The sequence below is a fragment of the Poecilia reticulata genome, chromosome 21, assembly GCF_904066995.2.
Source record: "Poecilia reticulata chromosome 21, P_reticulata-male-v2, whole genome shotgun sequence".
Taxonomy (NCBI): Eukaryota; Metazoa; Chordata; class Actinopteri; order Cyprinodontiformes; family Poeciliidae; genus Poecilia; species Poecilia reticulata.
In genome coordinates this window covers 23,110,270-23,136,177 of record NC_088850.1, presented here as the reverse complement: position 1 = coordinate 23,136,177, position 25,908 = coordinate 23,110,270, and the positions used below count along the sequence as shown (strand labels likewise).

General features: G+C 39.9%; 1 protein-coding gene across 4 annotated transcripts in view; it reads left to right on the top strand.

The window, feature by feature from the left end:
- Positions 1-25,908, top strand: part of fynb (FYN proto-oncogene, Src family tyrosine kinase b) — a 74,038-nt gene that overhangs the window by 28,915 nt on the left and 19,215 nt on the right. For all 4 annotated transcript variants that reach the window (XM_008398532.3, XM_008398535.3, XM_017302296.2 and 1 more), the window contains 2 exons: positions 19,774-20,030; positions 25,766-25,862. In XM_008398532.3, coding sequence (XP_008396754.1) covers positions 19,784-20,030; positions 25,766-25,862 — 344 coding nt within the window. In that variant the 5' untranslated portion in view covers positions 19,774-19,783. The remainder of the gene's footprint in view (positions 1-19,773; positions 20,031-25,765; positions 25,863-25,908) is intronic.

Below are 25,908 nucleotides of genomic sequence, written 5' to 3'. Positions count from 1 at the left end.
CTTAAATCAGCCCACCCGCTGCATCGCACCCCCACCCCCGCTCTGCCAGCTCGGGTCTGGCTGTTTGGGCACACAAAGCGCTCTTATAGCTGTGTGCTCGGGAACGTGGTAACCTAGCAACGGGCTCGGAGAGACAGATCAGTGCATTAGGTCAGTGATGAGCGTCTCGCATGCCGTCAGTCACAGCTAGCCCTGATTCCTGCTCTTTAAACCGGCACTTTGACCTCTGCTTCTGCTTTCTCTCAGGTGTTCAACCTGCGACTGCAGACATCAAGGCTTCAGTGGCACCGAGCTTTTAGTTGGCCGTTGCTGTACAGAGCAACGTGACGACTGAGTCGGCCTGTCATGATGACACGTCCTGCTGGACGATAAATTGACCAAGTAATCATTACAATAAACAATGACACTGTTGCTTTGACATCATTTTGAAGTAATATAATGACAATGGCATAATAATGCAAGTTCACACTGTCAGAGTCTAGTAAACTTTAATTTTGTAAAGAACACTGAAACTGGAAGATATTTTAAATATACAAAATAAACAACAATATGTTAGAATACTCTGACATATTATTTGTTTTGAATTGTGAATCATAATTTAAGTAAATGGCCTGAAATGGACCTGAACCCTGGCCGGACCAGAGGCCTCCTCAGTCTGTTCATAAAGAAGCTTCTGCTTCTGATTATTCAGAAGCAGAAGCTTAATATGAGTTTTTTTTTAAATTTTACATAATTTGAAGCAGGTGAAGCTGAATCTGGTTTTTGCGTAGGACCCTTCATGATGAGGACCGCTGAAACCCGGTTTGGTTCAGCAGCCAGGCTCTCTGAGCTGAATGGAAACTTAGCATCTGAAGCTCCTAACCACATCCTGCAGGCCGTGATGATGCTGACACGGCTGTCAGCTTGTAGATCACAGGGTTGCACCTTCTTTTTTTTTTTTTTGCATTTGCACACAGGAAGACGCATCACCCACTAACTGAATTATAACCCCCTTTCTTCTCTGTCATCTTTTTTTTTTTTCATCAAACATCAGCACTATTATAGATGAGTCCCCCACACACAAACTAAATTATTATTGGCATTTTCATGCCTTCGAAAAGCTTTCTATTAACTTTGTATTTTATTTAATAGACCAACACAAGGAACTCAGCAGAAAGACATGTAAGGAAAACTATAAGAAGTTATGTTTGCTGTGGGGCTGAAACAATTATTTGCATTAATCGTGATGAAACGATTATTGAACTGTCAACTAATTTAGTGTTCAATTAATCATCACTAAATGAGGAGGGTCTGGGAGTATAGACTTTAAAACAGGCCACTTGCTGAAAGAACAAAACACTCAGCAGTAACTAAGACAAAACGGTACAATAAAATACATCCACTTTATATTTGAGATCAAAATTTACAGACAAAAGTTAGATTTTTGTCTGTAAATCTGTTCCACCCTGAACTACTTGAGACAGATTTAGCTTCACCTGTTTCAAACTCTGCAAAATAATCTGAGTTGCTATCCAATTATTATTGGGTTGTTAAAATATAAAAGATCCCCACACAACCCTAAACTGTACTGACGCTACAGAATGGGCTGAGCTTTTCACATGATGCGTCCTATGCTACAAGTGATCAAACGTTCACTAAAGGAATGCTGTATTATCTAATTTTAAGCTAAAAAAAGAGTATTTTCTCATTTGAAGACTTAAATGATTAATTGATTGTCAGAATAATCGACTAATCATCAAAATAATTGACTAATCATCAGACTAATCGATTAATCATCACACAGTAAATATGTGGAAGGAGGTGTTCTGGTCAGAGGAAACTAAGATACATTTTTTTGCAAAACCGTTTTTGTGGAAGAAACTGAGAACACCATCCACACCATCAGACATGGGGGTGGCAGTATCATGGTGTGGGGATGGTTTTCTTCAGCAGATAGGATGACTGGATCATTCAAGGAGGAAAATCCAGGAAGATAATCTGTTGGAGGCCACAAAAGACAGAACTGGAGCTGAGGTTTAGTTTGTATGCAGCCAGAGCTATAAAGGAACAGTTTGAATCACTGCATAGCCATGTGTTAATATGGCCCAGTCAAAGTCCGAAGCAAAATCTAAATGAGAATCTGTGGTAAGACCTAACCATTGATGTGAGCAGGTGTAGTTATACAAAGTTCTGACTCACAGTCAACAGTGTGGAGAGCCAGAGGAGGCTGGTGTGAACCATCCTCCTGGTTCCATCCATCACTGTCTGTCTACTGACTGATGAAACAGAACCTGCGACCCTGAAAGCTCCCGCTGTGGTTTCTCTGCCCTGAATGTCGGGGAAACTGCAGCGGCTCTTTATTTGCTCTGTTTCCTGCAGCGCGCTTTCAACGTGGCAGCAGCCTCAGGAGACTCTCCGTAATCAGAGGATGTGTTCGTGACAGGCGGCTTCCCCTTTGTTTTTCACTAAAGTGAATTGAAAAGCAACACTTGTGATGTTGATCAGCAGGCGCGGTGCTGTCACTCGTCTCTCTCTCTCTCTCTCTCCATTCACTCAGTGATACGTTCCAGTACAGTCTGCTGTCAGAATTTAGTTTTAATGAACGGTGTTGTTAGTCTGTTGGAGATTTTCCTCCCTCTGGCTTTTTCCACACCGGGCTGCACATTAAACAGCCTCTGAACGTCTATAATCTGCTTTCATTTGTTTTCTTCTGGAGAGGTTACAGCTTGGGACATAAAATTGGTGGCTAATAAAGCAAAAGTGGCTAGTAAACATTTTTTGTGTTTTAATAGTGAAAATGAAGGAAAAAAGCGTTCTGTTTATGTGTGATGTCTCCCTGTTATTCTGTTATAATTATGGAATACATATTTCTGCTGGTATATTTGCAAGAACAAGGTTTTTAACATAATCTAGTAACATCTGATTATTTTAAGTGTGACTCGTGGACCAAAGTGAAAATATAGAATAATCACCCATTAAATTTATTCATATACATTTTTAAATGATTTTTTTAACAGAATATTATGTTTTTGATGCTCTGTAATAAAGAGTAATAAAAGTATAACTCATAGTAATGAACCCATAAATTGGCCATCATTTTCTTCATTCTGGCCACAGTCTGATACTTGCATGTAAACTGATCTTATCTTCCTCTGCAAAGGTTTGAAAATCAGCCACTGTCCCTTTGCATTTTTTCCTGGAAAAAATGCTTAAGGTCAATAAAAAATTTGCAGGATGTGCCAATTTTTAATGAAATTATTCAATTAATCAGTTACTAAAGTAACATTTGCCTTCAGTCCCTACTTACATGCTGTGTCTGGATCATGGCAGCAGACATGCTGCCTTGAGGCTGCAACTCGGACTTGGCCCGGAGTTTGACTTTGATTCAGACTCTAGCTCTAGAGACTTGACCTTTAACCTGGAGTCTGAAACCTGAAGTGAACATCTCTGCATTGCAGTTGGTTTACCATGCATGTGCCATGCATGATTCTGATTTCACTTCCAGAGGTGATTAAAATCTTCGTTTTGTCCATCCAGACTTCCAGAAAATGAACAGCCTTGAACTGAAATCATGTTTTGGCATTTTCAAATGTTAGTCCAACAGTCATCTGTCTTAGCAAGTCATATCAGCAGATGTTCAACCTCTCCGTTTGCCCTCTCCTGTTTGGTGCATATAAATATGAAACTGAAAATGTCTCCTTTTCCCTCTGAGGGGATTTCAGAAACCATCCTGACCGTTTTGTCCCAGAGACGACCGTTTGTAGCCTTCAGTCTGGCATTTTCACCAACTCCTTCATGTTCTTTGTCAACAGGCATCTTATAAAAATCAGACTCACTGTTGTGACGGGGATTAGACTTATAATTTTTTAAAATAAAATATTTCCATTCTTTTTGCTAAAACATAAATGAATGGTGTGTTCAGATATTATGTTGTTTCCATCATTTTCTCTGAGCTGTCCTGGTGACAGTAGGGATGCACCGATATGAAAATTAGGCCCAATATCGATGTCAAATATTAATGTTATTGTTATTGCTGATAAGAGATATGATCTATATTTCAATACCACACCTTCAAATAAATAGCCTCGCTTAACTCTGTCACAATAAGCAATAAATGAATTAACAAATGAATTGCATAATAAATTAAAATGAGCTCAGAAATGTCCATTCTGATTATTCATATTTTTGAATGGTAGTTTTGTTTACAGAGACATCAATAATCAATTTTATTTCTGGTTTTCATTTTTTCTTTTGGGATATTTAGAATATCCTCCAGTTCCAGTGTTAAGTGTTGTTTACTAAATTAAAGTTCATTGGTATTTGACAGGGCAAATAAAGCATTATGATGCTTTATGATGCCATTATCAATGCATTGCTTGAAATTTTTTCAAAGCAACATTATCGTTTATCACAATAATTACTGGGACAATTTTATCGTCCAGCAGAATTTCTGGTGACAGGCTTAGCCACATGGCAGACTTCACTACTGCTTCTCTGCTTCTGTTAAACTTCCCACAATCCTTTGCTGCATCTCTCTGTCACATAATAACCAACCTCCTCCTGTCCTGTCCACAAACAAATGGCACCAAGATGGAAATACACATCGAATGTTAATATACTGGACTAATGGCGATATATTAAATAACCACTAATATCGGGAGATGTTAGTGCTGATACATCCCTAGTTGACAATGAAGAATGAAGTCTTCCAGCAGACCTCAAAGTGTGGTTAGAGCTTAGTCTCTTGTTGTGTCTCAGGCAAACTTTCAAAAGCAATTAACTGTAATAAAATGATAATTGTCTGTATTTTTGTTGCAATGAAGAGGGAGGAGGAAGCCATTAGTGTTGGTGTTGATTCATCGGGCGCCCAGGGGGACGCAGGAGTGCGGGGGCTGCCAGGTCAAGTCTTGGACACAGCTGCATTATTAACAGAAGAACAGAAGGTCAGCTGTCAGCACACGTCTGCAGGGCTCACATCAAGCAGCTCGGGCCATTTCTGGCTCTCCGGCTGACTTGGTTTAGGCCATTTAATGAAGGCCTGGAGAGCTTCCCCCTCACATTTCACACTTTTAGCTTTAATAACAGAGAACCACATGGAGCACACAGAGGAAAACCTCAACTGAAGATGAGAACAACCTGAAGGACAATGGCATTAAAAAATATGTTTATTGATTAAGTGAATTAGTCTCTTCAGAACCATTTTAAAACCTATAAAGCAAATAATTATCTTAATTTTCTTCCTCTTTTCAGACTCCAGTTCTATTTCTGATCACATTGCTGATATACTTCTAAGCAATGTCTAATTCTTCATGGGTTTTCTTGTTTCTTTCAAATTAAACTTGAATAAGAACAGAAAACTCAAAATTAGCCCGAGTCTGTTAGAGTTTTAAATACTTTCGTTATCTTTTAAAATAACCTGAGTATCTGCTGTCATATTCATAGCACTTTTATTCCAAGCTGTAGTAATATATTATAGAGTAGTTGGTGTTACTATTGTAGAGTTATTGTTTTTTTTACCTAATTTTTTAATTGAGAGGAAAATTAGTTACTAATTGAATTAATTGCCACTGCCAGGTGATTTTTCTTATAATCCCTTGTAATATAAACATTTTATTCATGCCAAAATTTTAATCAAGTTTATTCATAGATCATCTTGAAAACAACAAGATTGACCAAAATGTTTTACAACAGGCACAAAAAACTAAAAAGAGAGAAATTGATTGACCTTGTTAACATATTTATTACTCATTATTTTTAATGCATCAACATCAGTTCAATATTGCGGCATTAAGGACTAATTCCATTTGATTCCAACACTGTGTGGTGATGAAGAGCAGCATTAATAGAAAATTAGTCCATCTCATAACCACTTAAACTGTCTGGAACATAAACTCTGTGCTGTTCCAATGGATGAAATCTTTTCTCTAATCAGAGATTTTTGTCTGATTCCAAGAAAACCGGGGTGTACCACAAAGCTACAGTCTTAGATCTTTTCTTTTCTTTTTTTGGTTCAAAATGCTGCCATCTGGTTTTAACAGATACAAGCAAACAGGAGCTCAACACGCCACACTTTACTGGCTTCCAGTTGATATTAAGGTTAAATTTAACATTTCCTAATTTGTTTTTAATAACTCCACCTTATTAAGGGTAAGAGAGTTCAGAGAGGCTGTCTTGCTCTCTGAACTACTCCACCCAGTTCTGACTCGTACTGTCAGCTCAGATCAGATACTTTTAACCATACTTATGGTACTCTGTAAATCCAGAGCTCAACTCTGTGGAACAGCTAGCCTCTGCATTCAGTTCAATTCAAAAACCCAGGAGGAAAATTAAATGTTATTACAGCTCATATTACACAGGTTACTTCAAAGAGTCGTAGATGTTGATGGCCGTGGGCAGGAAGGATCTCCTGTAGCGGTCAGTTCTACTGGGACCTCAGGATGTCTCTGGCTGAAGACCGTTAGATATCAGACAAGCTGCATCAGTAACTGATTTCAAATCTTGTTTTTGCTCCCTGACTTTTAAGAGTCTGATGAAGTCACTCTGGAGTTGGTATTGATCTTCAGCTCTCAGTATTAATATACAAGTTTGTCTTACAGTTGATCAGTATAAAGATTACCAATCTTTACAAAGCTTGACTTGCTGATTCTGATTGTTTTTGTTTGAAAAGTCACTAAGTCTGTGGTTGGCGATCATTGACCGCGCTCATGTAGACGTGGGTCGGGGGATTAAGCCAGTCAGCTCTCTCTCTGCAGAGCTAAAGGACAGTGGCTGATTCTTTGTAGAGGAAGATGAGATTGGTTTCATATAGGGCTGCACCGATTGCAGTTTATCAACCGTTCCCTGATTACTGATCTTTCAAAAGCCTGACCTGTCGATTCTGATTTTGGTTGATACCAATTTTTTTTGGTCTGAAATGTAGCTAAATATAGCAAAAAAGTAGCCGAGTTGGAGTAACTATTAACTGCAAAGGTGCAGACATGACCTGGTGGGCCGGTCTGTCAGACAAACCTCTCACAGCAGAGGAAAATAGGGCAGTCGCTGAGGTAAATAAGATCGACTTCACATGGAAGCATCAGCCAATCACTCGGCTCCCAAAATTAAGGAAATCGCCAGGCTGATGAATCGGTGCACCCCTAGTTAGACTTGCAAGGGATTATATGAGATGTGCTTTGATTGATCAGGATTCTGTTATTTCACCTGTTCCTTCACCTGAGGCAGAGCCAGATTGGAACTTTTCCTTTAGGAGCCGTCATGGAGAGTTATTTTCACTCCAAAGTCATCAAGGACATTGTACTTCAGTCCTGTTAAAGTCTTGGTCCTGCGGCTGACTCTGTTATCAGGAGTTCTGGACGTCTCCACCTTGGAGGAGTTTTCTTTTCCATTGTCCACATGTGAACTCTTCACCCCGCTGCTGCTGTTTCTGACACTGAGCCATCCTGACACAATGGTGTCATGGCTGACTCCACCTCGCCTTGTTTTGACTGGCAGGAGCTGGAAGCCACAGACCCCCCGTACCCTGGGCATCATCTGGGAAGAGCTGCAAACAGGGGGCGGGAGAGAAAATTTGGAGCAGATAAAGATGAGGAGGTCTGTGTTTCTGTGATCTAAGCTCGGCTTTGCTGCTTCCTCCAGCGGCGCTACACTTAAGCAGAGCGGCAGGACGGATTGTTCCAGCTTTGACAGCTTGAAGCCTGTAATCTCAACCAGAAAGCACATGCTGTGCACAAAAATATGGGGAGCATCTTAAAAACATAGATCCTTAACAGCCAAATTTGACTTCTTCCCCTCCTCTGTGTTTTCTGGCTGCTAGTCTGAAAGCAGCAAGCTGACATTCAGGGCGGGGATGAAAGACGGAGGATCCACTCTGACTCTTAATGACGGCTGTTTGAGGCGCTCTCCTGTTGGGGGTCTGGGGAGAGGAGAGGGAGAACGATATCGTCAGCCTCCCACACTCTGCTCCACCTAGTGGTGGGACTTATGAAGGACCTGTTCACATCAAGGAGCCGGTCAAAAGATCAGGTTTTGAAATTTTGTTTTTCTAAGAACAAGCCATTCATAGCAGTTTTGTTTTAATTGTTTTTGTGAGTGAAATTAACAAAAAAAGTTGACTCATCACGTAAATAACCGCAGTACAGAAAAAAATGTATTTTCATAAAATCTAAAATTCCAGCTCCTTTCTCCTACTTTTTTCCTGGATTAAATAAATATATTTATAAATTAAATAGAATAAGAGCTACGTCGGTTTGTAAGTCACTAAATGAGACATACAAATGAGACTGAATTAACCCTTTCAAAGGGTCGTTTCAAAAGAATCGGATGAACACCGGCTCTATCTGCTCTAGAGACGATCCAGACAGGGAGGCTGTGGAAATGTGTTTATTCTGTTTCATTAATACCATCCATTGGTCATAAATCATATCCCACAGTTGGAGCAGCTGTTGCCAGTTTCCAGGGCAGCCGTAAATAGAAACGTTTTCCTGCTCGCTCCCAACCAGCCGGGGTCCGTTTGCAGACCCGAGCTGGCTCCGTTCCGCTGTGTTTAGGCGAAGGAGAACCAGGCAGGACCGGCTGCAGGTGCTGCTGCTGAGCCCGCAGCATTTCCTCCATTCTGTGCCAGGTGGCCCCCACTGACCCCTGCCGAGTGGAGCGGGGCCCCGGGCAGAACCCCGGCCTCGCTCTCTGACAGGAGTCAAGGAGAATCCTCTTCTGTTGTCATAACACAAGAACGGTCTCTAAGAAGTGGCCTACAACAAGCACAGCGTGACACTCAGAGGTTCCTAGTATAGTACAGTGATCAGGCATAACATTATGACCGCTGACAGACACAATAACACTGATCATCTCTCTCCATCATAGCACCAGGGTTAGAATGGTTTTGGGGTTTTCATGATAGTTTCGTTTTATTTAGTTGTGACTTTTTGTTTGTCTAATTCACTAGTCTTAGTCTTTAGAACATGTTTGCTAGTTTTTATTAGTGATTATTGGTTAAATATTTAGTTATAGTTTTGATTAGTTTTAGTTTTTTCATAGTTTGGGTAATTTTAGGTGAAGAATTCCAAAAGTATTTAATTGGGTTTATGTTTACATTGACTGGGTTATGAAAACTCAACAGAAGATAACATTTTCAAAAATGTATTCAATTATTGCTGAAAAGCTTTGTGTCACAAGTTCATGGACTAGCTTCAGTGCCGCTAGGAGGAATATGGAGTGTGGTCATTTGCTGACAGTTGATGTAAACTTCTTGTGTGGGGAAAAAAATCTATTTCACCTCAATTCGAAATGCTAATAAATGGATTCATAAGCATGAAATCTAAGGACATTATATCTGTCATTTCAGTATATTTTAGTTTTATAAATGCACTACGTTATTCCAGTTAGTTAGTTTTCCCTATTAATTACCATTTTTAGTTATTTCAGTTAACAAAAATGTTTCCTCAATTAAAATGTTTTAATGCACTCATTTTCCCTGCAGCCCTCAGGTCCGTTTAGCAGTTCCTGGACCTGACCAAAACCCCTCAGACTCATAACTTTGAGAAATAATGAGATTTGCTTAAGTATAAAACAGGCTTTAATGCCAAAAATGATCAAATGTTACAAGTCATACATGGAACAGATGCAGAGTGACATCCAGCGTCCAGCGCTGGGCTTCACTCAGCTCACCTCAAGGGTCACACCAAGTGAAGCAAAGATTGTAGAGAAAGTTCTGCTTATATCTCCTCCTCATTCTGCAGCATCTCTTCAGGGTGTTGGCCTGCTTCATCAGTTTTTGTTTACTGTGACTGTCACCAGTCTGATATGTTATGGTAATGTGAGGGTGCAGCAGGGTGCATGTGAGCAGATAAAAGAGACAGAAGAAAGACACACAATTGTAAATCCATAACAAAAGTTGTTGTAATTTCATCAGTTTTAGTCAACTATGACCTAGCATAGCGCTCCCTGCAAAAACACAAAATCATACCAGGTATTTTTGTCTATTTTCTAGTGCAAATATCTCTGAAGACTTAAAATAAGACAAAACTAAGTTACAAGTAACTTTTCTGCAAATTAAAGGAGCTTATTCTAACATCAATATTTCTTTAATGTAGTATTTAAAAAGTACTAGTTATATTGGCAGATATTTCCACATAAAAACATGGGAAATATTGTATAAGTGAAATAATCTGCAAGTGGAACTAGTACATTATGTTAAAGAATTTAAGCAGATAGTCATAATCTTATGCCTAAACGGTGTATAACTTGTATTTTTTTAACAATTTCCAACAAAAATCAAATCTGACTGTCTTAAACCTTCGTTGCTCCTGCCACAGATACACCCTCATGTTGCTTTTCTCTTCATTTTACGACATTATTACTCCAAACTGCCTTCCTCCTCGTCCTCCTCCTCCTCTGCTCATGTTCATCCTGTGATGAAGGGCACAGCACGGATACAGACTGAAGAGAATAATTAATGCCTGTTTGACGGCGCGGTGAGAAACAGCAGCTTTGGTTGCGCTGTCCGCAGTCCTGCTGGGTGAACAAGCCAAACAAGGACACTGCAGACACAGCCGGGGCAGAAATCTGCAGCGCTGGACGCTTTGTCTCTTGACATTTTGACCACCGGTGGGAGGCGTCCCCCAGCTGTCATGATAGTGGATTCTGGTTCTCTCTGGTCTCTCAAAGGTCAGTTTTGTCAAAGCAGCTCAATAATTCACTAACGTTTTCTAAGCGGGTAGTGACAGTTCTAGCGAGTGTGCAGCACGGTTTTACCCTGGAAGTTTGTTAGAGTGGAAGACAGTTAATCCTCCTGCATCAGCAGAAACCATCAGCTGTTGGGTTTAGAGAGCAGCGGTTCTGGTTGGACGTTCAGGTCAAGCCGTTTGAATCCTGAACTGGAGCCTTTCTGCATGAAGCTCGCATGTTCTCCCTGTGCATCATTTTTTAGATTTGAGTAAAGTGCATCTTTTGTAAGTTCTTTATTTAAACTGCTTTTCTTGTGCTTTAACCACAGGAAGCAATTATTCAGCCAACCACTTTTTCAGTTTTAAAATAAACCTGTCTTCCAAACTTTTATGGCTTTGATAGTAAATAACACATTAAATGAGCTTTAAAATCGGTGTTGGCTAATGTCAGACATTTTTTAACACATCTGTATTGCTCTGATAAGTAAACATTTGCAGATATTAATAGCAGATATTTATTTATTTATTTATTTATTTATTTATTTATTTATTTATTTATTTATTTATACAGCTCTGGAAAAAAATTAAGAGACTACTTAAAGTTAGCAGTTTCTCTGATTTGTCTTTTTATAGTTATATGTTTGAGAAAAATGAACATTATTCTTTTATTCTATGAACTACTGACATGTCTCCGGAATTCCAAGCAAAAATTTAGTATTTATTTATTTACAGAAAATGAGAAATGATCAAAATAACAAAAAAAGTTGCAGTGCTTTCAGACCTCAAATAATGTAAAGAAAACAATGTGATATTCATTTAGAAACAACAATAATAAAATGTCTGAACTCGGGAAGAGTTCAGAAATCAATATTTGGTGGAAGAAACAGGAGGTTTTAAGTGGGGCTCAGAGCAGCGGGCTCTTCATTTTTTTCATTCATATATATAATATCACTCTAGGAGTAGTGTATAGCCCTACCCCTATATATAAAATTGGTAAATAACAGCTGGCCTCCGCATAATATAATTAATATTGGAATTGATATTAACCCAAATTTTCACATGGGTACATTCCTCTTGAGTAGTCTCCAAATCTATTCTTTTATCAGGCCCTGCAACAGGCAGCACAGCTTTTATCCATTGTTTCCACCCTCTTTCCCCCATCAGCCACTCTCAGCCTTCTCTCTCCTACATTTAGTGAATCCCACCCACACCTTTAAAATCTTCCCCTGAGACGCAGCAGCATACCTTCTGGTCAGCAAAACCAGCCAATGAATTATTCATCCAGCCACACGGCCATGGGGCAACGGGGGGGTTGTGATCAGCCCCCTCCACTGTTTTACTTGACAGCCCTTTATTTTGCTCTGACTTAATAAGTCTTCTTCTTCCTAATCTCTTCGTCAACCTCTTAGTCCTTTAGGTGCTTCAGGTTTTTGCTTCTAATTAGAGAAGCTAATAAACGTAGCGCCCTAGTGTTATATGAGCTGCCTGTTGCAGGAACTAATAGTAGATGTGGCTCCGGCCCCGGCACTATGCTGCGGTTTTATTGGGTTTTGGTTTAATGTTGCTTGATTTCATGTTGACAACAGATGAACCGTGAGAAGATTCCAGGTCTGCTGTGAATCTGAAAGATGTCTTAGGCGTGCTTTCATTATTTTTATTTATTTTTTCTTATGTCAAGGGAATTATTCACACTGACCTGAAATGTTTGTACTATGCTGGAAGTTAAGGGGTGATAAACTGGCTTCTGTAGTGGCTTCCTAGCGGGGGAGCATGCAGCTGAACGGCCCCTCCAGCCAGCAGGTGCCGGCTCTTTCTGCAAGGGAAGAATAATTAATCAGCAGAGGAGAGGGCAGGAAGTGGGGAGAGAGGAGATGAAAGAAGCTTCAGTTCAAAGAGAGCAGCCAGTGATTACCCCGGCCCTTACTGGACCCGCAGCAGCCTGAGAGGAATCCGGCTTTATGAGCGCAGACTTTGTCACTTTAAGAATCCGACAACTTTAGTGATTGCTTTTATCAGCAGCAGAAATGTGAGAAGTGATTGATACTGTGTGGTGATTTTTTTTTTTTTTTTTAGGATTATGTTGGTGCTTGTTAAATGATTCTACACCAAGCTCCCCCATCACTTTATCAAATGAGCAGGGGTGAAAGTAGGGGGGTACGGCAGGGTACTGCTTACCCCTAAAAGATTTAGAGGGGGTACGCAGTACCTGCAAGAGAGAGGAGCGGCTGTCTGCTGTAAAAAATCAGTGGGTTCACTAATTAGCTGTGACTGATTCGTTTTTCAAGAACAATCTAAAACAGACTTAATCAGTTGATAACTTTTTTCCCATTTCATATGGTCTCTGAACTGTTCGTGCTTCACTAGAACAGGGCTGCAACACGTTGATCGCAGAAGGTTTTGAGTCGATCTCGGCATTAGGTGACAAACTGAACGCCGCCAGGATGCTGAGACCAGCACGTCCTCCTCTGACTCCTCATCAAAACGTTAATAACTTTATTAAAGAACAACAAAAAAATCAATAAAACATGCTCAAATTAATGATTCAACAACAATAATAATCTCAGTGATTATTGTTTCAACAAGGTGTTGCGCAATTCTGTGGATTTCGGTTCCATTATCAAAATAACGAGCAGAGCAGGAGTTTAAAATGAACTAATCAACCACCGCTGTGTTCATGAGAGGCTTATTAATGATCGCAAAATAAATATCAAGCCTGAAAACCTAATATTGTAACGGACTAAATGTTGTTTTTAATGTAATCTCTGGTCGGCTTGTGGAGCGCAGGAGGTTGCCATGGTGCTTAAATGAGCTGGACCAGACATATTTTGTCTTTACAGAATTACACTATTAAAAATATAAACAAAGGCACAATGCAACCTTTTAGTGACTGTAATCTATAAAAGAGCTGCCTGTTTGCTGCAGTGGAGATGATGGTCCATTCAGGAAAGCAGAGCTGCATCAAACTTTAACTGGAACTGCAGAAAAACAAAAAAAAACAAAAGCAAAAATTGAATTGTTAATGCATGCCACCATGAGAAAAGCCTACTGAGTTTGCTTAAAAAAAACTTTTTAAAAAATTTAAATCACACATTTTTGTCTCATGAAGTTAACTTTTTTTGCAAAACAAACTTATTTGCACTTGTCAGAAATCTTTTCTTAATATTCTAAGTTTTTGTTTGTGACTCAAAGTTTTGCTTGTTATTCTCACATGACGTCTTGAGCAGGGCCTAAAATCACAACAAAAGATTTCTGATGTGTGCAAATAAATGTTTGTTTGGTAAAAAATTAGTTATTTAATTAAAAAAAAAAGTCTTTTAAACAAAACTTTTTTTTAAAGGAATCATTGCAATTCCAAAAGTTTTGATTACAATTTTATTTTACTTAACTGAGGTTAGTTTTTTTTTTTTTCCCATAGAGCTTTGGAGCATGACGTCAGCTCCAAAGCTCTATAGAATAATTAGGAAACAAATTTAACTTCATCCTCTGCGAACCAGAAACTAAACTAAAAGTCTGGGTTGAGTTTTTTTCCCCCTTCATTAATGACACTTTTATTACATTCATTATATCTATCATGGTAATTTAGGGTGAGTTATTTTTAATTCTAAATGAATATCCTTGTTGGACTATTATTTAAGTGTTATTTTCCTTCAAGATAGATTTACCTAACGCCAGAATAAATGAAATGTACATTATGCAGCAAAGGAAATTAGAAGATCGGACATATATCCATATGGAGATGATCGGTTTTGGACGGGCGATGTGCCCTTATTGCATAAGCAATACTAAAGAATGACTGATATAATTAAAGATACAGGGGTGAAGCTTTTTAGTTATCTTGCTTTGCTAGCAAAGTCGTTAGCTATCAGCTAGCTAATAACACAACAACAGCCTAATGTCTGTATGATAGAAATACTGAATCGATAGATAAGAACAGTTTTTCCTCACCTGGCTGTCTCCTCCCGCTCAGTAGTTCTTCAGAGAAAGGCAGACGCAGAGGCCTGTCAGTGTCTGTTGTATTTCATTACCTCTCTGCTTAAACCGCGACTCCGAGCTGAAGCAGAAACGATACTTCAACGTTTTCCGTCATCTGACAAGTAGCAAGTCTACTCCACTTTATTACCAAAAACGTTTTTTTTATATATAATTCACCAAAAACTGTTCTGTAATCTGGAACGTACACTACGTTGAGCTCCAGTTAGCCGCCTTATCTCACTGCGCGAGAGGCAACTGCGTCATGCGTCACGAGCAAAAGGTCAAAGGTAACAAGGTGACCGGAGGGCTTATTATGTTGTACAAAAAAGAAACAAAAAAGCAAAGAATTTTAGCACATGTTTTATGTGTCAGAAGAATGCTTAGGAAATAATAATACCAAAAAATAAATAAATTGACCAAAAGGGCACTTGGGGGCAAGGAGCAAAAAGGGCAGATGCTCAAGCCCCCCTAGGCCTGCTGATTTCTCTGAGCATCACTGTGGTTGTTTCTTCCAGCTGTTTGGGAGTTTAACATTTAAAACAAAATGGCTTCCTTTAAACCTTCCTCAATATTAAAACCTGGAAAATCAAGAGACTTCAGACATGTTTGGTTTGAAACAATAAAACATTCTGTGAAGTTGTGCACACAAATATTTTATCTGTCAGGTGTTCCCTGAGCAAGTTGCTATTACTTGTTTTCATGTAGTAATGGACAAAGTTTCCCTCACCAAATTCAAATCAGTTCTTGCATTTTAATTGGTTGAGTGCCGCAGGAGGGGTTTGAACAGCTGTGCACATATTTACATTTCAAGCTTACAACGTTAAGCATAGTGATTAATCATGATTATTCACAATGCCAGAATGTGATTAATCTGATCATATTTTTCAGTCGATTGACAGCACAAATTTAAACCAATGAAATCACAAGTGATCTAATTGAGGAAGTTGTTGTGTTTTTCCCTGGCTGCCCTGTGGTGGGAAACTAAATGGTTACTGTCAGGTTTTTCTCTCTGGCTGCCTGCGTTAGATCTGAGGAACAGCAGGACAGGAACGCTTCACGTGGGCGACCTGAAGCCGCTGCATGCTGTCGCTGTGGGTGACATCACAGCTCCCACAGAGGAGTTGTGAGATCTGCTCTGACAGTCCTGATCCAATCCGTCCCAGGTTAACATCTCAGAAGCAGGAAAGGAGCAGCTTTGCGTCCGTTCAGAAGAATCAATACAACAGTTCCCCGTCTTCTTAAAGGTCGCTCCAGTCCGTCTCTGCCGGTTAAGGTTTATAGTCTGAATGCAGAAGCAGTTTTTCTCAGCAAGTTGTCGGCTTCTGCTGAGAGCAGACGCGATTAGAGATGCTCTGCAGTTTTGGACTGAGCGTAGCATTGCTGCTGTTGTTGCCCCCCACACACACATACATACACGCATGCACACACGCGCACACACCATGCATTCCCCTCATCCTGTCACAGACGATTACAGAGTCTATTGACAGAGATATCTGGGCATGCAACTGTGAGTGTGAGTCTTTCCTTTTCACTCTGCCTGCTTGTTTCATGGCTTTGACACAGATCAAAACCAAATTGATTAGAGAGAGCACAAAGCTCCGACCGCACTCCTCCTGATTGCGTCTGTTCTGCCTGAGATGGATCCACTAAGTCCTTATGTAAGTGCAATGATGTGCGCTGACATTTCAGACTTTACATTGCGCAACAAATCTTAAATTATCTCGATTGAAAAGCCAAAGACATCAAAAATGACGTGAAATATGAAGTGAAAAGTTTGAAAGTCCCTAATCTTTCACTACAGTAAAAACATGTAAATAAAGAGGCTGGATTTCTCCAACAGTTGAACTCTCCTGCCTGTGAGATCAGCATGTAATCACATTGAAACAACGTGATGGCGGCTCAGTCAGTGTGGGGCTAATTCTCTGTCAACGGCCGCTAACAGAGTGCTAGTGGCCTCTGAACTGGATTAATCGAAATGATCTCCCATCACTGATTCTAACTTAAAAAAAGCACCACTGGAGAGAAGTAAAAACAAAACAAAATCTGACACTGATCCGTTTTAAGATTGATTTCTGATTTCCTCTTTCTTTTAGGTTTGAAGTTTGATTTCATTAAACATAAAATAAAAGAATAAGCAAAGTTACATACATAGAAAATACATTAAAAACAAAAGCAAGCAAAAAGAAGAACAGTAGTGAAAGAAGCCTGTCAAAGAAGCTTATTTTTACAACCAACCTTCCTACTACAGCATCATCCAATAAACTATTATTCATCTTAACTTAGTTATAACATTTTTTCTCAATTTTCTATTTACTTATACAATGCATTTATATTTAAATTTTTCAGAAAAGGTCAGTAATAAATTATATAGGCTTTAAACAAGAAAATAGCTGTTTGTAATTCCACTATGTCAGCAAAGCTGAACAGTTTAGATTTTATGAATAGTGCGTCTGTATGATCCAAATAACTGACCTTATTGATTACTATCATTGTTCATTTCAGCAGTGTTTTAATGACTGTGAATTTTCTAAATAGACTTTTAGAAAATGTACGACCAATAACATAAGTGAGCATAAAAAGTGAGATTTTCACTCTTGGTAATAATAACATAATAGGAGCTGATGCATAATCTGTGTGTTAAGGAGCTATTACACAAGGTTGACTAGTTTTATGAAGAGACAAGATTATGTTTATATTTTAAGCTTTTTTACATTGGAGATGGTTTCATACCTACAACTGTATTTTCTATGTATATTCCCTAGAGAATGTAAAAGGTTTACCTCAGCTGAGTTTTACAAAAGGCCAACGTTTCTACTTCCTACTTGTTTTACTCCTTCAATGATCGGTTCATCGAGCTGATTCTGGTCAACAACCAATATTTGTCAAATTCTTGACTAAATTGTATCTCTTCTTCTTTGCTCTAGAAATAATTATGCCTACATATTATAATAATTAGCACAAGAAGGCTTCTGGCACTAAAAAAGACAGTTCTGGATGCCAATGAGGGGTTCCATCTGGTAAGGTTGAACATCCAGTACCTGATGGGTTGTATTTGTCCTGCAGAATGATGGCTTCACCAGCTTCTCAGGAGGTTGTCGTGTGATCTTATCGTTTTGAGATATTTGTAGGGAACGGAAGCTTCGTCCAACACTCCTCCACTTGTTTATAGATGACACAGCGGGTAACGAGCGGCTCACTGCAGGCAGATACGACACGGCGAGAAAGAAAACCGCCTCCTCTGTCATTCTGCAGCTGTTTTCATTTTACATGTTCACAATTAGATGCCATCAGCTCCTTTGGGAGTTCGCTGCTGCTCGGATATTGAGTTGTCATTTCCTAATGAGTCTCCGGTGAATCTGTATTGACTCATAAGTTGGATCTTTAAAGAATCCTGTTGGTTCCCCTTCCTGCTGGGTTTTTTCTGGTACTGGAACCTAGTCCTGACTTGCTATAGGACACCTGTGGAGAGGGTGAAAGAGAGGAAAGATATTGATTCTGATTCTGATTAAAAGGCCGGTCAGGGTTCTGGGATTAAATCAGTTTTCTGCTTGCTGCCATCACCCTGGAGGGTCTGACGGTGCCGCTGTGCGTCACTGCACCTCCACACAGCGGTGCCCAGATTTTTATGCCCTCTCATCCACCTTACATCTTTCTTTATTATCGCTAAAAATGATTATTTATAAAAAAAACCCAACCAAAGTGGATATTAAAAAGTAAGAGATTTAGTCCAGAGAAGAGCACATTATATTTTGGTAGAATGATTTAGAAAAAATGTGCATCTGCAGACGGGCAGCAGCGCCTTGGAAAATGATGTAGTAGGTCTGCCAGGCCAAGCAGTGGCGCTGTAACATGGCCAGAGAACGACGCAAAACACAGAATGGAACCTTGTGTGTTATTGGTGAGAGTGAGGAAGAGCTGCAACGTCATCATTTAAAACGACAAAAAGACGCAGCTCTCATGGTCAAACTTGAAACTGAATTTATCAGTTCTGTGAGATCTCACGATCTTGTGAGATGGTTTCTTTTCTCACAAGATCAGAAATGTGTCCATGTAGACACACACCCTAAGCAACGAAGACTTTTGCAGACGCACCAAAAATCCTCTCCAGTGTGGATGGAGTCTTAGGATCCCGTTCATTACATCCATCTATCCATTTTCTTTACACCCTTGTCCCTCAGTGGGGTCGGGAGGATTGCTGGTGTCTATCTCCAGCTAGTGTACCGGGCGAGAGGCGGAGTCACCCTGGACAGGTTGCCAGTCTGTCGCAGGGCAACACAGAGACACACAGGACACCCAACCATGCACACACACACTCACACCTAGGGGCAATTTGGAGAGGCCAATTAACCTGACAGTACCCAGAGAAAACCACGCATGCACAGGGAGAACATGCAGAAAGACTGGGGCCTGGAATCGAACCCAGGACCTTCTTGCTGCAAGGCAACAGCTCTACCAACTGCGCCACTGTGCAGCCCTCCCGTTCATTACAGTCTGTGACAAATAATGCTACAATATCCACATACTTACTTTAACATGATTCCTAATCAACATCGCCTTGTGTTTTATTAACTTTACATTCTAACACACTATTTATAAGTAGTTCAACATCTAAATTTCTCCACACAAGAAAAACATGTTTAATTTCTAACAGGAAGTGATGTTTGTTTTGAAGCAATCTGATTGGCTGACATGTTGTAGCTTTGCGCTGCACTGTCCTCTATTGGTTTGGCATATTTTTAACAACACTGAGAGGTGGATTTGTTTAGGTTCATGTGGATGAAAACTTTTCTGAAACCAATCCTGTGTGTATGATGTTATTTGTTCAAACAATATTTGTTTGTTCAAACGATATTCGTGTTTGGTATACGGGTGGATGAGTTCTCAGAGGCAGATCAGTGGAAGGTGCCAACTGTAGAGGAATCAGTAAAAAGCAACCTTAACGTTGTTTGGCTCCCTCTCCTGCACCTGTTGGCCTGGGAGGACTCAGGTTAACATTATCAGCTGACTTGCATCTCTTTTTACTTTCAACCTTTTTATCATCTGACATCATTGATGTAAACTTCCCCCTGACTCTTTCTGTTAAGCCACAAGCACACACTCCTATTTATTTCACGTCTTCATTCAGCTGCCTAACTTTCTGTCTCTGTGTGTTTGTTGCCACCAGATTATAGATAATGGGCTGTGTGCAATGCAAGGATAAGGAGGCAACCAAACTCACAGACGACCGAGACACCAGCATCTCCCAGGGAGCCGGGTACCGCTATGGGGCCGACCCAACGCCGCAGCACTATCCCAACTTCGGGGTCACCGCCATTCCCAACTACAACAACTTCCACGCCCCCGTCGGACAGGGGGTGACCGTCTTCGGGGGGGTCAACACCTCCTCTCACACCGGGACCCTGCGGACCCGTGGAGGGACGGGTAAGGAACCCGGCAGCACCTTCCACATGTAGTAAGGCAATGTCCACATACCTGACATTGCCTTACTACCACAAACTAAAGTGGTTGTTGTTAGATTTTTTTAACATCATAATACATGCTGTTTGTTTTTTGTATAAACTTCAGCTTTAGAAAGCTGAAGTTTACACCACATAAAAAGACAAATACACATTTTTTTTCTCACTGTCTGAAGTTAAATCAGACCAAACCTCTCTTGTTTTAGATTAGTTAGGATTACCAAAAGTAAGTATATTTGTGAAATGAAACAATAATGAAAGAATATATAATAGATGTATGTTTTTTTTTATTGCCAAATGTGGCCTGTTTTAAAAGTATCGGTGATTGGAGAGCAAAGAAAAATGCTGAACATTAAGAGACTAAAACTGAACCTTTATGGTGTTTAGAAAAACAAAACTAACACTGCACATCACAGAGTCCTCATATTAAAATGTGGTGGTGGTGGCAGCATCATGGTGGCACAATGATGTTCTTCAGCAGGCCAGTCAGAGTTGATGAAGATGAAAAAGTAAACAGAGGCAGATTACCTATTAATCCTGGCTCAGTCAAAGTCCAAAACTAACATAAGGAAAGACTTTAAAATGAATCTTCACAGAAGCTTTCTGTTAGATCTGAGATTAATCTGTCAGATAAATGTTAGTCTGCGGCTGTAACTGCAGGAAACGTGGTTCTGCAAAGTATCGACTCGGGCGAGCTGAATCCAAACACATGAAACAGTTTCAGATTAGATTCTTATGTTGAAACTGTTTAATTTTTCTTCTGCTTCTCAGCAGATCACTAAATGCTCTGCATTTAGTGATCTGCTATTTAAAACGCTGATAAAATACATTTTGCAGGTCATCTGGGGTTTCTATGTTAAAACATTCTCATAGAAACCCTGAGGCTGACTGGTTTCATTTTATATTATTTATATCATTTTATCACTTTTGGGTTTCTCTCAGGACTCGCAGATTTTATTAGCAAACTGGAGTTTTAGTAGCAAAGTCAAAGTAAGCTCAGCAGCAGCGAGCCTTCCAGCGCTAAGCGGGACCCAACATCTGAAGCAGCGCTGCCTCAAATGTCGAGTATTTTACTTTTAACAGAAAAAGATGAGTCACCATGGCGCATTGCGTGGCTCTAACACAATTCACACTGCTAGAAGCCCACCTAAGCTTTATGACTCAACCTGAATTCACTGACCTGAATTCACCCAGGCAGCAGGCCCAGTGGAAAAACCAAAAGATAAACATCTGCAGCAGAATGATTTATTGTGAATTAATTCAGCTCATTTTAAGCAACTAAAAGAAAGCTGTGAAGATGAAGACAAAATTACACCGACTTGGAGTATGACTCAGAACGTCCTATTCAAAGTCACAAAGCAATGTGACTACAGCAGTCGTCCCAACACTGCGAGAGTCAAAGGATTAAACCTGATGGATCAAAGATGGACACTCACAGCGGTGGTCTGGTTGTCACTGGAGATTGGTTGCCAATAGCAACTCTCCGTCTGATCCTTCATTACATCTAATGTTATGTAAACAATGTAAAAAAGTATAACAATATTATATCTATTCTCGAGTATTACATGGGATACATTATTAGTGGGGTCACATGCCTCTTTACCTACCAACAATGTTCAGTCTCTACCGTAGTGTCTGTTGTAGCTTTTTTCATAGTGACAGGTATTTTGTCCCAACCAGGGGCTCTACAGAACGGCTTTGATGTACAGTTCCAACACATGTTAGCTCAATTTACAACGCTGCCATTGGAACTCAAAAACAAGAAAGGAAAAAGGAGGAGCTGAGTCAGGGAGGAACGGTGGAGGGCTGAGGAGGAAGCAAGATGGAGTCTGCAGCTCAAAGACGGAGCTTTGTAGAAATAGGTGGTGCTTTGTGAGAGCAAGAGATTAGGCACAATGAATGGCTGCCTTATGGGAGATGGGGCACATTGTTGAAATGCTAGGCTAACGCTAACATGTTTTGATATGACTTGTTGATAGTTCAGCTCGTAACAGAACAATGGAGTTGAATTAATCATGTGCAGACAAAGCTTAAAGTCCTAGCTGATTTATAAATGACTTTGTTTATAGTCATATTTATATATTACTTTTTAAACTGGTACCCCAAAAAAAACACTGGGACACTGTTCTTGTTGCCTGAGGTATGCAGAACTGTTTTTTAAACAAATTCCACCATTAGGTGAAATGAAAGCCAATCTCTATGTCTCCTTGATAAAATGCAAATATTCTGTAACATAAATATGATGAAAATATTTTAGGAAATACAATTCCAGTATTTCATTTTAATGGTGCCTTTTGAGAGATGAGATGAAGTTGTGTTTTTGAGGTTTCCTTCTTGTCACTACAGAGTTTCATGTTGGTGTGGTCACGTGATCGTCTCTCTCTCTCCCTGACCCCAGACCGGTCCTGTCAGCTCGTCCGCTTGGCATTAGCACAAGTCTTTGTGCTCTGAGCTCATTGTTTAGGGAGAGAATTTTCTTACTCAGGAAATCCTTTCTGTTTGACTGAGCCAAGCGGCTCTGCAGAGGAACTCAGCATTTCTGTTGAACTGATCCTAACACAACACCTTGAACTCAAGGTGTGGATGATTTTCTCTGCTGTGTGATGTAAATCCACAGAGAGGCAGAAGAGCTGAACTGAGTGGTTTTTTTTTTTACTTTGTCCTGGTGGGAGACATTTAGACGTAAACCTTGGCTTCACTCCAGCCCGCTAGCAGGCGGCTGCCTCCACACTCCCGTGTGTATCCACCGTCGTATCGATGACCAGCGGATTTGCTGATGTCATTTTCCCAAACTGGAATACGGAGCCAGTGCCACGACGTCACGCAACGCATTGACTGGCATTCCAACAGACAACACAGAAACCAATCAATGAATGAGTTTCAGCCTCTGATCTGATGGAACATTTGGAGCGATGCACCCAGAAGGGTTTCCATCATCCTGCTTCAGCATCAGCTCCAGTCTGTGCAGTCCTGTTAGCCTCACACGACCTCCTCACATGGAGTCTTACTATGAAGAGTTTGCTGTCAGACTTTTCCTAGCTGCGGCTGGCGCAATGCGTCTCTGTCAGCACAGTCTTCCTGCCGTTGGAAACTTTGTGGGGGACGAACTTGCTCTATTTCAGCCAGACTTGGATAATGCTGGAGTGACTGAAAAGGTTTTTTCAGGCCACTGCTCTTTATCTGAAGCGTTTGTGCCCGGGTGATCGGAGTCACTGACTCAGCATCTGCCCTACAAGTCTAGACTCTCTCCAGCTCAGGTCAGGATTTTATTCTAAGCAGGCTGGACTCTTCACATGAACGGAGACGTATGCAGCTCAGTTTTAGATTAAAAACCACATTGGATTTAAGATTTTTATACATAGAAGGACTGAGCTTTTCAAAGCAGATGTTTAAAAGATGAAGCAAATACAACTTAAAAGAAACTAGAGTTTAAAAAAAATTTGATTCAGAACAGCAACAATAATGCATTTCAGTTAAATTTGTCAGTTTATAGAGCTACCCTGAAATAATCAAAATCTCTTTCTGCATTTTAAAGAAATGTGAAAATTATTATGATGAAGTGATACAGGATTAAATAAGCTCATGTTGTGTATTTTGTTTTTTGTGTGTTTTTGTGTATGTGAAACATCTGTCATAGTTTTCTGAGTTCTTTTTATTTGTCAGATATAAGTTTATACTTTTTTCTACTCATTCATGATTTCTTCTGGTTGTTGCATGAACTTGTTATAGTTATTATTTAGTGGATGCAATTAAAAAAATAAATAAAATACAATTTTGGTGAAACGGAACTAAAAATGCTCCACCTTAGCAAGGCTATGTGTAAAACTGAAAGCTTGTTAAAGACGTCTTGCAGAACACACACAGCTCCTTACTGTAAACGCCTGCAGGGTGCTAACCACTGCCCCTCTGCATCACTTCAACCTGATGCAACTTTGTCACAGTTTATCCGTTTCAGTGGGTTTCAGTGTCTTTAGCTACACAGAAACCTGGAAGTGCTCAGAATATTTGCTTTCGTCTCTGAGTTTGTCATTTACACTCTGTCCAGTTTTTATCAGGCCTGACTAGAAGATGGAGAGGGAAGGATGCAATAATAATACAAGACTTCCAATAACTGTCTTCAGCATGATCAATAACTGAAAGTATTGTGACGTTATTGATCATCCAGCAAAGAGCTGTGAGGTTCTTTAGTTAGGTCATCTACTCTAACCAGGTTTTGATTTTATAACTCTTTGGAAATCACCTTGTTCAGATACTGTGTTATTTTAGACTTTGTTTCAGATAACAAACAAAAGTAGGGTTGCAACTAATGATTATGTTAGTAGTTGATCGTTCTATTATTCTGATGATTAATCTCTTAATCAAATAAAAAATGTTTGGCACATTCTACAGATTCTATTGCTTATACCGACAATATGAAAAGCATTTTTCATGTAAGCCATTTTTTTATACATTATAAATACTCCTCTAAACCTGACTCCAGTGTTGCTGGCAGAGCCCTGACAGTTTATCTGATGCAAAAAATGGATAAAGAAGATTTGTTTAGCTTCAAGAATTAATAATTTCTACATACATTAAAAGATGTATGAAGAAATGCATTTCAAGATGTTCTCAGCGTCTTTGAGAACAGCCTGTTCTGAAAGATGCTGATGGTTCACACTGTCGTCTCTCCAGGGTGTTGCAATACTGTTTTGTGATTGTTGCAGGATAAATTGATTTTGCAGCAACTTTTTCAAAACGTTGCAGCCAAAGTTGAAATTTTCTTTCGAGCTTTACTTTTGTCGTAACATGTAACACAGAAGTTGAAATTGCTGCACATACGTTTTACAAAGAGGCAGCATTTTAACCTAGTTAACATTTAAAGTGTAAAAAACATTTCCATATACCTTTAATACAAATTAAAGCCAGTCCTGATGGATTGTCAAAGTGCAAAAAAAACAATTCCATGTTGTTCTTCCAAGTTACATGATCCAAACGGATCCAAACAGTAGACTCAACTCCTACAGAACATCTCTAAATGGATTTGCAAATAAAATAAAAGACAAACGTTACAGTTTAGCAGCACACGTGTTTTTGTCATGAGATAGAAAACTCGAGTTTTGGTCACAATTCGAGTTGCTGAGTTGCAGTGATCAGTCAGAAAAGACGGGAAACGGATAAAGTTGAGCTGATTTGCCAGAAAGTTGCAGTGCTGCGAGAATTTGATTTAATTGTTGTGATCACAGCATCACAACTTCCTGGAGGGAATAGTCATATCATGTTACTGCCAGTGTTGCAGTGTCGGTGTGTTTCTGCCATCCAAAAGGACTGCACTGGTGCAGTATCTGAGAGGCTATAATATTTCATGCGTCATGCATTTCCTCTCTGCCTGCCATTCAGCCAGTCTGATGTGATGCTATAGGTGGGAATTTTGTGGTGATAGAAAAAAACAGAAAATGCAGGTTAATCACAACTGATACACATCTTCCATCATTCATACATAGTGTTATATTTGTGTAATTTGCTGATATAGCACAGCTCTTCTCCCTGCTAACCAGAATGATTTGCCGGAACATTCACCATGACTGCCTCCCTGTTCGTCCAGAGCAGACACTCTGCTGTTTATTCAGTGTTCTGGAGCTCATTTCACGTCTTCAGCTTCATTTTCTCTTGCTAATCTTCCAAGAGCTGACTCTGTGTTTCCTCTGCTTTTCCCCACTGCAGGAGTCACTCTCTTTGTGGCACTTTACGACTACGAGGCGCGGACAGAGGATGACCTGAGCTTCAGGAAAGGAGAAAGGTTCCAAATCCTCAATAGCACGTAAGTCCCCGCAGCTGCTTATCACAGCGTCCACATGCAGGCGGGA